Raw genomic sequence first — 12,192 nt, 5'->3', positions numbered from 1 at the left:
CTTTGGTTTTCTAAAAGGCTTGGATTTATTCCAGACTGGAGATGGTTTCCAAACTGATACCGCTCCTGAGGATGAAGGATCAGGCTTTTGTTCCTTGTTGTGACGAAAGGAACGTAAACGATTATTAGACCTAAATTTACCTTTAGATTTTTTATCCTGTGGTAAAAAAGTTCCTTTCCCTCCAGTAACAGTTGAGATAATAGAATCCAACTGAGAACCAAATAATGTATTACCCTGGAAAGAAAGGGAAAGCAGAGTAGACTTAGAAGACATATCAGCATTCCAAGTTTTAAGCCATAAAGCTCTTCTAGCTAAAATAGCTAGAGACATATACCTGACATCAACTCTAATAATATCAAAGATGGCATCACAAATAAAATTATTAGCATGTTGTAGAAGAATAATAATGCTATGAGAATTATGATCTGTTACTTGTTGCGCTAAAGCTTCTAACCAAAGAGTTGAAGCTGCAGCAACATCCGCTAAAGATATAGCGGGTCTAAGAAGATTACCTGAACACAAGTAAGCTTTTCTTAGAAAGGATTCAATTCTCCTATCTAAAGGATCCTTAAAGGAAGTACCATCTGCCGTAGGAATAGTAGTACGCTTAGCAAGAGTAGAGACAGCCCCATCAACCTTAGGGATTTTGTCCCAAAATTCTAATCTGTCAGATGGCACAGGATATAATTGCTTAAAACGTTTAGAAGGAGTAAAAGAATTACCCAAATTATTCCATTCCCTGGAAATTACTTCAGAAATAGCACCAGGGACAGGAAAAACTTCTGGAATAACTACAGGAGATTTAAAAACCTTATCTAAACGTTTAGATTTTAGTATCAAGAGGACTAGAATCCTCAATTTCTAATGCAATTAGGACTTCTTTAAGTAAAGAACGAATAAATTCCATTCTAAATAAATATGAAGATTTATCAGCATCAACCTCTGAGACAGAATCCTCTGAATCAGAAGAACCAATATCAGTATCAGAATGATGATGTTCATTTAAAAATTCATCTGAAAAATGAGAAGTTTTAAAAGACTTTTTACGTTTACTAGAAGGAGGAATAACAGACATAGCCTTCTTAATGGATTTAGAAACAAAATCTCTTATGTTATCAGGAACACTCTGAATATTAGATGTTGACGGAACAGCAACAGGTAATGTAACAGTACTAAAGGAAATATTATCTGCATTAGCAAGTTTGTCATGACAAACAGTACAAACAATAGCTGAAGGAACAGATACCAAAAGTTTACAGCAGATACACTTAGCTTTGGTAGCTCCAGCACCAGGCAGCGATTTTCCAGAAGTATCTTCTGACTCAGCTTCAACGTGGGACATCTTGCAATATGTAATAGAAAAAACAACATATAAAGCAAAATTGATCAAATTCCTTAAATGACAGTTTCAGGAATGGGAAAAAAATGCCAGTGAATAAGCTTCTAGCAACCAGAAGCACAAAATAATGAGACTTAAATAATGTGGAGACAATAGTGACGCCCATATTTTTTTAGCGCCAAAAAAGACGCCCACAGGGAAAAGTCAAATTTTTAAGGTAAGAAAAAAATGATTTATTCATATGCATTATCCCAAATATGAAACTGACTGTCTGAAATAAGGAACGTTGAACATCCTGAGTCAAGGCAAATAAATGTTTGAATACATATATTTAGAACTTTATATAAAAGTGCCCAACCATAGCTTAGAGTGTCACAGAAAATAAGACTTACTTACCCCAGGACACTCATCTACATGTAGTAGAAAGCCAAACCAAATGGTATATATAAGAGTATATCGTCGATCTGAAAAGGGAGGTAAGAGATGAATCTCTACGACCGATAACAGAGAACCTATGAAATAGACCCCGTAGAAGGAGATCACTGCATTCAAATAGGCAATACTCTCCTCACATCCCTCTGACATTCACTGCACGCTGAGAGGAAAACCGGGCTCCAACCTGCTGCGGAGCGCATATCAACGTAGAATCTAGCACAAACTTACTTCACCACCTCCATAGGAGGCAAAGTTTGTAAAACTGATTTGTGGGTGTGGTGAGGGGTGTATTTATAGGCATTTTGAGGTTTGGGAAACTTTGCCCCTCCTGGTAGGAATGTATATCCCATACGTCACTAGCTCATGGACTCTTGCTAATTACATGAAAGAAAATAGCCTGTTGTGATGCTCATTACAGCACCTATTCACAATTTATTTATTGCTATTTCCAATTATATTGCATTTTTCTATAAGACCCCACTTTCTGCAATGAGATATTTTTGCAGGTCGTTATGAAATTAAATTTTAAATAAGGCAGTTACACTAATGCACCAGCTCAATAGTAATGTGCTGATAATCTAGAGAATAAATAAATTTTTAAAGTTTTATAATATTTTGCAGCAGTTGGAAATTATATTGTAAATTAGCTGCTAAGTAAAAAAGAAATGATCACTTTTTAAAATATCTCGATTAAATCTTTTTCCTTTGCTCTTGGTCTAACATCACATAATTATAAGGTAAAATGTAGCAATTAAAAGATCCATTGCTCAAAAAAGTCACAGCTTTGCAGAGTGGAAAAGGCTAGGGAGTGGGGTTGAAACATATACCTGAGAGACAGTCTTCAATCAATGTGCTGCTGCTTTGCAGAGATGGCCCATATTTGACTGTTCTCTTCAAACAGTGCTTCACTCTGGCTGCACTGTGTTAAGGAAAACATACACAGTGCATCCAGAGCAAAGCGCTGTTTAAAGAGAACAGCCTGATAGCTGCAAAGTGAAAATGCTAACAGTTCCTGCATGTGTCCCATTTTTTCTGCAAACATGGGCCCCTATTTATGAAAGTCTGGCGGACCTGATCCGACAGTGCGGATCAGGTCCGCCAGACCTTGCTGAATACGGCGAGCAATACGCTCGCCGTATTCAGCATTGCACCAGCAGCTCACAAGAGCTGCTGGTGCAACGCCGCCAGCTGCAGACTCGCGGCCGTACTTGATCGGGTTGATTTCTGGCGTTGTCTGTCTGCCTGCTCAGAGCAGGCGGACAGTTTATGGAGCAGCCGTCTTTGTGACCGCTGCTTCATAACTGCTGTTTCTGGCGAGCCTTCAGGCTCGTCAGAAACACGGGGCATCAAGCTCCATTCGGAGCTTGATAAATATGCCCCATGGTGCTTTTTCTGTGATGACGTCTCAGATCACAGCACGTTCTGCCTTGGGATATAAGACTAGTTCAGTCACTACATTTCTACAATGTTTTCTTGATGTTAAAAACTCTTCTTATTTCATAATATATTTTGGGTCCAAGAGTGGCCCTTTTGTTTTAGTTTTTTTTTTCTTCTCCCCTGAAATTCACCTTTGTGTCATAGTTCTCTTTTGGAGGTTCAAGAGTGGCGTCTAATTATCATTAGGGGAAATAATTTAACATCATAGTTCATCATTTTTAAAGGGGATATATTTTATTAGAAAAATTAAGGTTTATCTTCTAATTAAATAGCTATTTAGGCAATGTTTATTACATAACTTTGACACTGTAATATTTGCGTGCATTGTATATCTCTGTTGCTAATCTTGATTTGTGATTACTTTTTGATGTGCCTGCTATGCTTTGAATCTATCCTAACCTCAATAAAACAAATCAGTAAATAAACTGTTCTAACAAGACATTTTATGTTACTAGATACAGATTTTTAGTTCAGAGCCATTTAAACTGATGGTAAACTACTTTTTAATCAAGCAGTGCCATTCTAACACCCCACGCTCCATCTGCCAACTTCAAACGCATATTTTTTTGTGAGCTAACGGTATGAAATTGTTCTCTAATCCACGCTCTAGGTTTAAAAAAAAAAAAAAAAAAAAAAAAAAAGGAGGATGTATGGCTACAATTGGAGAACAATTAAAACCATTAGCTAACAAAATATATGAAATTTGAAGTGGGCGGCCAGAGTGAAGGGTATTAAAATGGCGCAGCTAGATTAAAACGTAAATTACCGCGCATCTTTTTTTGGAAGTGATCAATTAAAGTACCTATAAAATATTGCTTAGATTCCGGACCTGATTTTAAAACATACAAAGAGAGAAGCGCTCTACCAGGAACGAACAACAGCTCAGTGGCTTGTTCTATGGCGATTTACCACCCGGAAGCAGCCTCTTTTAGACCAGTGTGCTTTTCACAGAAGAAAACTTTCCTGAAATATATCAGTCTGATCCCGCCAAGTAAGGTCAGTCCAGCCCCGAAATACCAGGCAATTCTCCTCTGAACAAGGAACATGACAACCCCAGACGATCGTTTCGGCCTCCTATGGGCCTCGTCAGTGAGGTGCAGCCACATTCCTCTAAGCTTACAAATGATTTTAAAACATGTAAAGTTTACCATCACTTTACCACCCCTGTGGTGAAGCAGTTTCTAACTATTTGCATATTTTTGTTATAAATTAATTTCTTGTGTGAGTTATCCACACACATTATTTGTGCTTAAAGTGAATGTAAACTTTGACGAATGTGTGCCCGGTTTTTAAAAATCCTATTAAAAACAGGGGCACTTTCATTCATCAAAGTTTACATTTCAGCAGTTTGGTTAAAATAGTTACCTTTTCTTCTTGACAGTCGGAGCAGCGATTCCCCTGCCTGCCGCGCTTCTCTTTTTACATCAGAAATTAAAAATCAGGCTTCCTCCAATCACGGCTTCCCCCCAAGAGCGAACATTGCCTGAGGCCATGCCGTAATTGGAGGAAGCTGGATTCTTAATTTCTGACCTATGAAGAGACGTGCGGCAGGAAGGGGAATCGCTGCTCCGGTTGTCAAGAAGAAAAGGTATTTTAACCAAACTGCTGAAATGTAAACTTTGATGAATGAAAGTGCCCCTGTTTTTAATAGGATTTTTAAAAACCGGGCACACATTCATCAAAGTTTACATTCACTTTAATATGTAGATATATAATATTACAGAAAGATTCCTTCTATCTCATGCAAACACATCCCCTTCCCAATACCTTTATATACCGATATATAATATTATAAAGAGGTTCCCTCTGCCTCATGCCTGCAAAGCCCCCTTTCCCAGTACCTTATATATAGATATACAGTATAATATTTTAGAGAGGTTCCCTCGGCTTTACACACACAGCCCCCTTTTCCCAGTACTATATATATATATATATATATATATTAATATTAGAGAGGTCCCCTCTGTCTTACACACACACAGCCCCCATCCCAGTACCTTATATACAGATATATAATACTATAGAGTGGTTGAAGTTACAACTAATAAGTTACAACTAACTGGAACCCCAGGTAAGCTTAAAAACTCCCATAAACATAATTTCCATGCTGAAACTGTTAGAATGCAAAGGGAAATACACAGACCTGACTCATGGCAAATATATACAATATATATTTAAAAAACTTTATAAGATAAAGTGCCAAACATAGCTGAGAGTGTCTTTAAAAAATTATATATACTTAGCAGAAGACACCCATCCGCATATAGCAGACAGCCAAACCAGTACTGAAACAGATCAGCAGAGGTAAAGGTAGAGGAGTATAATGTCGATCTGTAAAGGGAGGCAGCAGATGAACCGCTGCGACCGATTTACAGATAGCCTTAGAATAGATTTCCCATAGGTGAAAACATGACCTCACCCGGGTTAGCCCCCCCATATTAAAATTTTTAACAAACAATCATTCCATTTGTTAGATCAGGTTAGATCAACTGTTTTTTTCGTTCGATCTACTCTAAAATATGAAATATTAACAATCTTTTTCAGGGGGGTCTAACCCGTAGCCAGCCCCCCTCAACAAAAATGTTGACAAAAAGTTACTGATTATGATAGCTCCACGTTAGATCAGGTTTGATCAGCCAAAAGTTTTGTTAGATCTAGTCTAATTACTGAGATATTGCATTTTTAATGAGGGGGGGCTTGCCCCCCTCAACTGAAATCTGGACAAAATGTTATTGATTTTGATAGATATACGTTAGATCAACAGTTTTTTTCGTTAGATCTATCAAGCAAGAGGCGATCTTCACAATCCTAATTTCTGTGCGGGGGAGAGGTGATCACTGGGCAAGCCCCCCCTCAACTGAATTCTGGACCAAATTTTATTGATTTTGATAGATATACGTAAGATCAGAAGATCAACTGTTTTTTTCAATAGATCTATCACGCAAGAGGTGGTATTCACAACCCTATTTTGTGTGTATAGGAGGGGTGATCACTGGGCTAGCCCCCCCTCAACTGTAATCTGGACCAAATTTGATTGATTTTGATAGATATACATTAGATCAGGTTAGATCAACAGTTTTTTTTCGTTAGATCTATCACACAAGAGGTGATATTCACAATCCTAGTTTGTGTGCGGGGGAGAGGTGATCACTGGGCTAGCCCCCCTCAACTGAAATCTGGACCAAATTTTATTGATTTTGATAGATGTACGTTAGATCAGGTAAGATCAACTATTTTTTTTCGTTAGATCTATCACGCAAGAGGCGGTATTCACAATCCTAGTTTGTGTGTAGGGGAGGGGTGATCACTGGGCTAGCTCCCCCTCAACTGAAATCTGGACCAAATTTGATTGATTTTGATAGATGTACGTTAGATCAGTTTAGATCAACTATTTTTTTCGTTAGATCTATCATGCAAGAGGTTTTCAGTAGCATGCAGAAGCACATGTCCATGCACAGACCAGTCAGTGGTTTTGCATGCACTGTGTCCATTTGGCCTGTGAGAGACGTTATTATAACCCCGCCCCAAAGCTCTGCAGAAGACCAAGAGACATTCAGCAGTGACAAACTGCACCCCCCGCATACCACCAGGGTGTAGGAAGCAGGGAATGGAAGGTTATTTTACACTTTATGGGATTATTTTATAGTATACACTTGTCCTATAACAGAAGAAATACATTCTTTAGTATTGTGTTCTATAAAATCTCCTATTATCACATTTAATATTGCTGATTTTATTATAATAAGTATTTATTTATAATAAGTATCTTGATGTAAGAGATATGGAAGTTAATACTTTAGGATATTTATATGCAAGGAAGAAATGAACTTCTTTTGTTTTATTTGTGTATGAGCGTGGATATGCATATAAATGTGTGCATGTTTGTATAACAATAAATAAATCATGTATTTATAAAAATATGTGCATAGAATTGGGTGTTATGTTCATGATGGGTGACTTCTTTTCACAAGTGCATAACAGCAAAAGTGTTTGGTACTTACAATAACAGCCCTAAAAATGTCAAGGTTACCATTAGTAGTCATTTTTTATTTGTTGTGATTGAATTGTCATAAGGCAGCTCATTTATTCACAGACATGGCTTAGTAATCATTTTAGTGCTAGCTAAACGATGATAGAATGCACAAACATCTCAGGTCATCTTGGTGTTAATAGCATGCCTACCAACATTTGCTGCTGGTAATGCTCAACAAAGCAGGGGTGGGGTTATGTGACATCACAAAATGCAGCTTGACCACATCTAAGTGACCCCCAACCTCTCTGGTGTTGGCTGAGGCATGACCACTCTAGCCCTGGGGTCCACCTGATGGAAAACAGAAAGAAACCCAAGACCATTATCTATAAAAAAATTGTTATCAAAGACTAGGGGCTAGATTACATTGAACGCGCAGTGCTTCTACGTCAGTTCTTGTGCAGCACAGCAGTTACTGGCATATTTCTTTTAGTACACTCAAATTTTTTCGATGTAATCCTATGGAAAAAATGCGTACGTAGTAAAAGAAATATGCCCGTAACTGCTGCGCAAGACGTTTGTGAAGTTGGCACCCCATGTTTGTAAAATCTGAATACAAATATACCATTTGTTTGTGCTGAAAAAACTAACGTTTGTGCCGGTTTGGTTTAGGAGATATTGTGCATTATTTTTTACTGAAACTCCGCCCACTTTGCACAGCATGTTATTAAATTTTAAAAACAAATATACCATTTGTTTGTGCTGCGTTTGTGATGATTTGTTCCAGAAAAACAAACGTTTGTGCCGGTTTGGTTTAGAAAATATAGTGCGCTATGACTTGCTTGTTTGTAGCAGACAACTTTTAGCATAGAGAGAGTCTCCCAGGCCCTCGTTTGCTTCTGTTAGATGTTGCTAGATTTGCCCCTGAGGTTCCTCTGCCATCCAATATCTCTCAGTTGGTTAACCCAGAGCCGTAAAATCATGGACCTCTGTAGTGTAATCTCCCGTTTAAATGCTTTGACACCCCCAGCACTGGCGGAGAGCTGGGATAACGTTGGTCTTCTAGTGGAGCCCAGTCCCCCTCACCAGGTACAGAAGCTTCTGCTAACGAATGACTTGACTGAGGATGTGCTAGAAGAGGCCCTACAGCTGGGGGCCAACATGGTCCTCTCTTATCACCCACCCATCTTCAAAGCCCTGAAACGTCTCACCTGGACAGGATGGAAGGAGAGGCTAATGGTCAAAGCTTTGGAGAATCGGCTCGCTATATACTCCCCACACACGGCCTGTGATGCTCTGCCCAATGGGATCAATGACTGGCTGGGGAGGGCACTTGGTACTTGTGTTTCCATCCCGCTCTGCCCTTCCTCATCTCTCTCACACCCGGGTGGTTTTGGGCATCTCTTGGAGTTTAGCTGTGACCCCTCTCATACTGTCATGTCCAGACTGAAATCCCTACAGGATGTCTCTGTGCGGTTTTACCCAGTCAGACAGGATGGAAAGGATGGGTCCCGCATAAGCCTAAGCTGCTCCCAGAAAGCTTTGCTGCAGGTGCTTCCCATACTGGCAGAGGATGAGCAGGTGTATCGAAACGTGGAGCTCCTCGCCTTACAGAAGCCTCCTATGTCGGATACAGGGATGGGGCGTCTCTGCACACTGCCCGAACCCATATCTATAGCAACAGCACTAGAGCGTGCCAAGCAGCACCTGGGCCTGCCGCACCTGGCATTAGGACGGGGCAAAACCTTAGAATCCCTTGTGAGTGTTATGGCTGTCTGCGCAGGGTCAGGGAGCAGCATTCTAAGTGGGGTTCCTGCTGATCTCTATCTCACAGGTGAGATGTCTCACCACGATGTCCTTGACGCAGTATCTGAGGGGCGCAGTGTGATTCTTTGTGAGCACAGTAATTCTGAGCGTGGATATCTGCAGGAACTTCGGGGGCAGATTGAGGAAAAGCTGGATAGAAAGGTGCAAGTTCTGGTGTCACAGAAAGACCAAGACCCCCTGCAGGTGGTGTAGACAATAGATTGACGACCGTAGAAGAGGAATTCTCTTTATAACTTGTGTATGTAATCTACAAATATTTGTGTAGATATGAGAATGTTGTTTATCTGTCGCACTCTGTCTGAAACAAAGCTTTATCGTATCCTCTGAAAAAAAAAAAAAAAAAAAAAAGAAAATATAGTGCATTGTGCTGCATTTGTGTTGATGAGTGCTGCAAAAACAAACGTTTGTGCCAATTTGGTTTAGAAAATATAGCGCATTATATTTGCTGAAACTCCACCCACTTTGCACCCCATGTTATTACAATTCAAAAACAAATATACTATTTGTTTGTGCTGCATTTGTGCTGATGAGTGCTGCAAAAACAAACGTTTGTGCCGGTTTGGTTTAGAAAATATAGTGCATTGTGCTGCATTTGTGTTGATGAGTGCTGCAAAAACGAACGTTTGTGCCAATTTGGTTTAGAAAATATGGCGCATTATATTTGCTGAAACTCCGCCCACTTTGCACCCCATGTTATTACATTTCAAAAACAAATATACTATTTGTTTGTGTTGCGTTTGTGCTGATTTGTGCTGCAAAAACAAAAGTGTGTGCCGGTTTGGTTGAGGAAATGTTGCGCATTATTTTTTAATCAAACCCCGCCCACTTTGCACCCCATGTTATTAAAGTTTATAAATGATTCTACCATTAGTTTGTGCTGTGTTTGTGCTGATTTGTGCCGCAAAGGCAAATGTTTGTGCTGGTTTGGTTTCGGAGATATTGCGCATATAGTTTATGAAACCCCGCCCAATTTGCACCTCGTGTTATTAAATTTTAAAAACAAATATACAATTTGTTTGTGCTGAGGGCTTCCATTTTCAAGTAAGTAGTGAGTTTCTACTTATTCACTTTACAGTTATATTACTTAAGCTATGGTTTGGGCTCCTTCACATCCATTACGCTTCCATAACCCCATGTATGCCGTATAAACCAGTATTTTACCATGTTAATCCCTTAGTGCCCAGGGCCGGATTTACATTTCGGGCGCCCATAGGCACAGAGCGTACTATACAGTGCGCATCCTCCTTGTTTTCTGCTACCGGCGGCCTACTCTGCCTCATTAGAAATCTGGACCTGTTAATGCCACATTAACCTTTCTGGTGGAATGTTAACCCCCTTACATAAAACTTTCTGGTGCAGTGTTAATCACTGGTTTTCAATATTTCCCCTAAAAAACACCCACAAATTGTCTCCATCCAGCACAATAGTGTATTTTTATTTGCAATTAATTACTGGTTGAAGACTGAGGATACATGTCCTAACATATGTGTATATCTCAGTAGGCAAAACTACACAGATTAACAAATATTATGTGCAATATCCACCAATTCGGCACAAACAGGGAACAAATGAATAACAATTAATAACATAAAGTGAAAAGTCAGTGGGGATTGATAACATATAATATGCAGTATCTTCAAAAGGAAATCGACACAAACATTTCATTTTGTGGCACAAATCAGCACAAACTAATGGTATGTTTGGTTTTTAAATTTAATAACATGGGTACAAAGTGGGCGGTGCTTGAGATGACATCATCTAAAAATCTTGAATGTCCATTATCTCAGAAACCGAACTGGCACAAACTTTTTTTTTTTTGCAGCACAAATCAGCACAAACAAAAGGTATATTTGTTTTTAAAATGTAATAACATGTGGTGTAAAGTGTGCAGGGTTTCATAAGAAATAATGAGCAATATCTCCTCAACCAAACCGGCACAAACGTTTGTTTTTGCAGCACAAATAAGCACAAATGCAGCACAAACACATGGTATATTTGTTTTTAAAATTTAATAACATGGGGTGCAAAGTGGGTGGAGTTTCAGCAAATATAATGCGCTATATTTTCTAAACCAAACCGGCACAAACGTTCGTTTTTGCAGCACTCATCAGCACAAATGGTATATTTGTTTTTAAAAATTAATAACATGGGGTGCGAAGTGGGCAGAGTTTCAGCAAATATAATGCGCTATATTTTCTAAACCAAACCGGCACAAACATTTGTTTTTCAGGAACAAATAATCACAAACGCAGCACAAACAAATGGTATATTTGTTTTTAAAATTTAATAACATGGGGTGCAAAGTGGGCGGAGTTTCATTAAAAATGGTGGATAATGGTCTTGAGTTTCCTTCTGTTTTCCATCAGGTGGACCCCAGGGCTAGGGTGGTCATGCCTCAGCCAACACCAGAGAGGTTGGGAATCAATTAGATGGGGGTCAAGCTACATTTTGTGATGTCACATAACCCCACCCCTGCTTTGTTGAGCATTAGCAGCAGCAAATGTTGGTAGGCATGCAATTAACACCAAGATGAACTGAGATGTTTGTGCATTCTATCATTGGACAATCACCCTAAATAGACAAGGATAAACAGAGGCGCCACATAGGATAATAATGTAGGAGAGCCAGAGGTCGAATGAACCACAGCCACCCCCCTCGAGCAGGTACTCACAAGTGAAGAGGCACGACCGGAGTGCCTAGCAATGCAGCTCGGGACCAATAAAGTCGCCCGATAGACTTATTCCAGAAGCAACTCGACACCAGCGGCAGGTCACCATACGAAAAGATCCTGCAGCACAGGAGGACTTCCAAGGATGGCGGTAATCCAATCCACAGTAAACTCAGGAGTTGAGTGTGAGCCCGCGAAGGGCCCTTTGCGGGCTCACGCTCAACTCCTGAGTGTACTGTGGATTGGATTACCGCCACCCTTGGAGGTCCCCCTGTGCTGCATGATTTTTCTATGGTGACCTGCCGCTGGTGTCGAGTTGCTTCTGGAATAAGTCTATCGGGCGACTTTATTAGTCCCGAGCTGCATTGCTAGGCACTCCGGTCGTGCCTCTTCACTTGTGAGTACCTGCTTGAGGGGGGTGGCTGTGGTTCATTCAACCTCTGGCTCTCCTACGTTATTATCCTATGTGGCGCCTCTGTTTATCCTTGTCTATTTAGGGTGATTGTCCGCTGCTAT

The 12,192-nt window shown here is 39.9% G+C and overlaps 2 protein-coding genes across 2 annotated transcripts in view; one reads left to right on the top strand and one right to left on the bottom strand.

The window, feature by feature from the left end:
* LOC128657425 (oocyte zinc finger protein XlCOF6.1-like) overlaps window positions 1–12,192 on the bottom strand; it is a 95,631-nt gene that overhangs the window by 80,315 nt on the left and 3,124 nt on the right. The window lies entirely within an intron of this gene.
* On the top strand, window positions 8,064–9,353 carry LOC128657426 (NIF3-like protein 1). Its single transcript, XM_053711778.1, has one exon. The coding sequence runs from the start codon at window positions 8,088–8,090 to the stop codon at window positions 9,198–9,200; it is 1,113 nt and encodes a 370-aa protein (XP_053567753.1). The 5' UTR covers window positions 8,064–8,087; the 3' UTR covers window positions 9,201–9,353.

The sequence above is a fragment of the Bombina bombina genome, chromosome 4 (genome assembly GCF_027579735.1).
Source record: "Bombina bombina isolate aBomBom1 chromosome 4, aBomBom1.pri, whole genome shotgun sequence".
Classification (NCBI taxonomy): Eukaryota; Metazoa; Chordata; class Amphibia; order Anura; family Bombinatoridae; genus Bombina; species Bombina bombina.
The sequence above is the reverse complement of the archived record's forward strand: the minus strand, read 5'-3'. Positions and strand labels throughout refer to the sequence as shown.

What these genes read in the sequence shown, in the direction of transcription:
- LOC128657426 (XM_053711778.1), top strand. Translation starts at nt 8,088, where the DNA reads ATGTTGCTAGATTTGCCCCTGAGGTTCCTCTGCCATCCAATATCTCTC.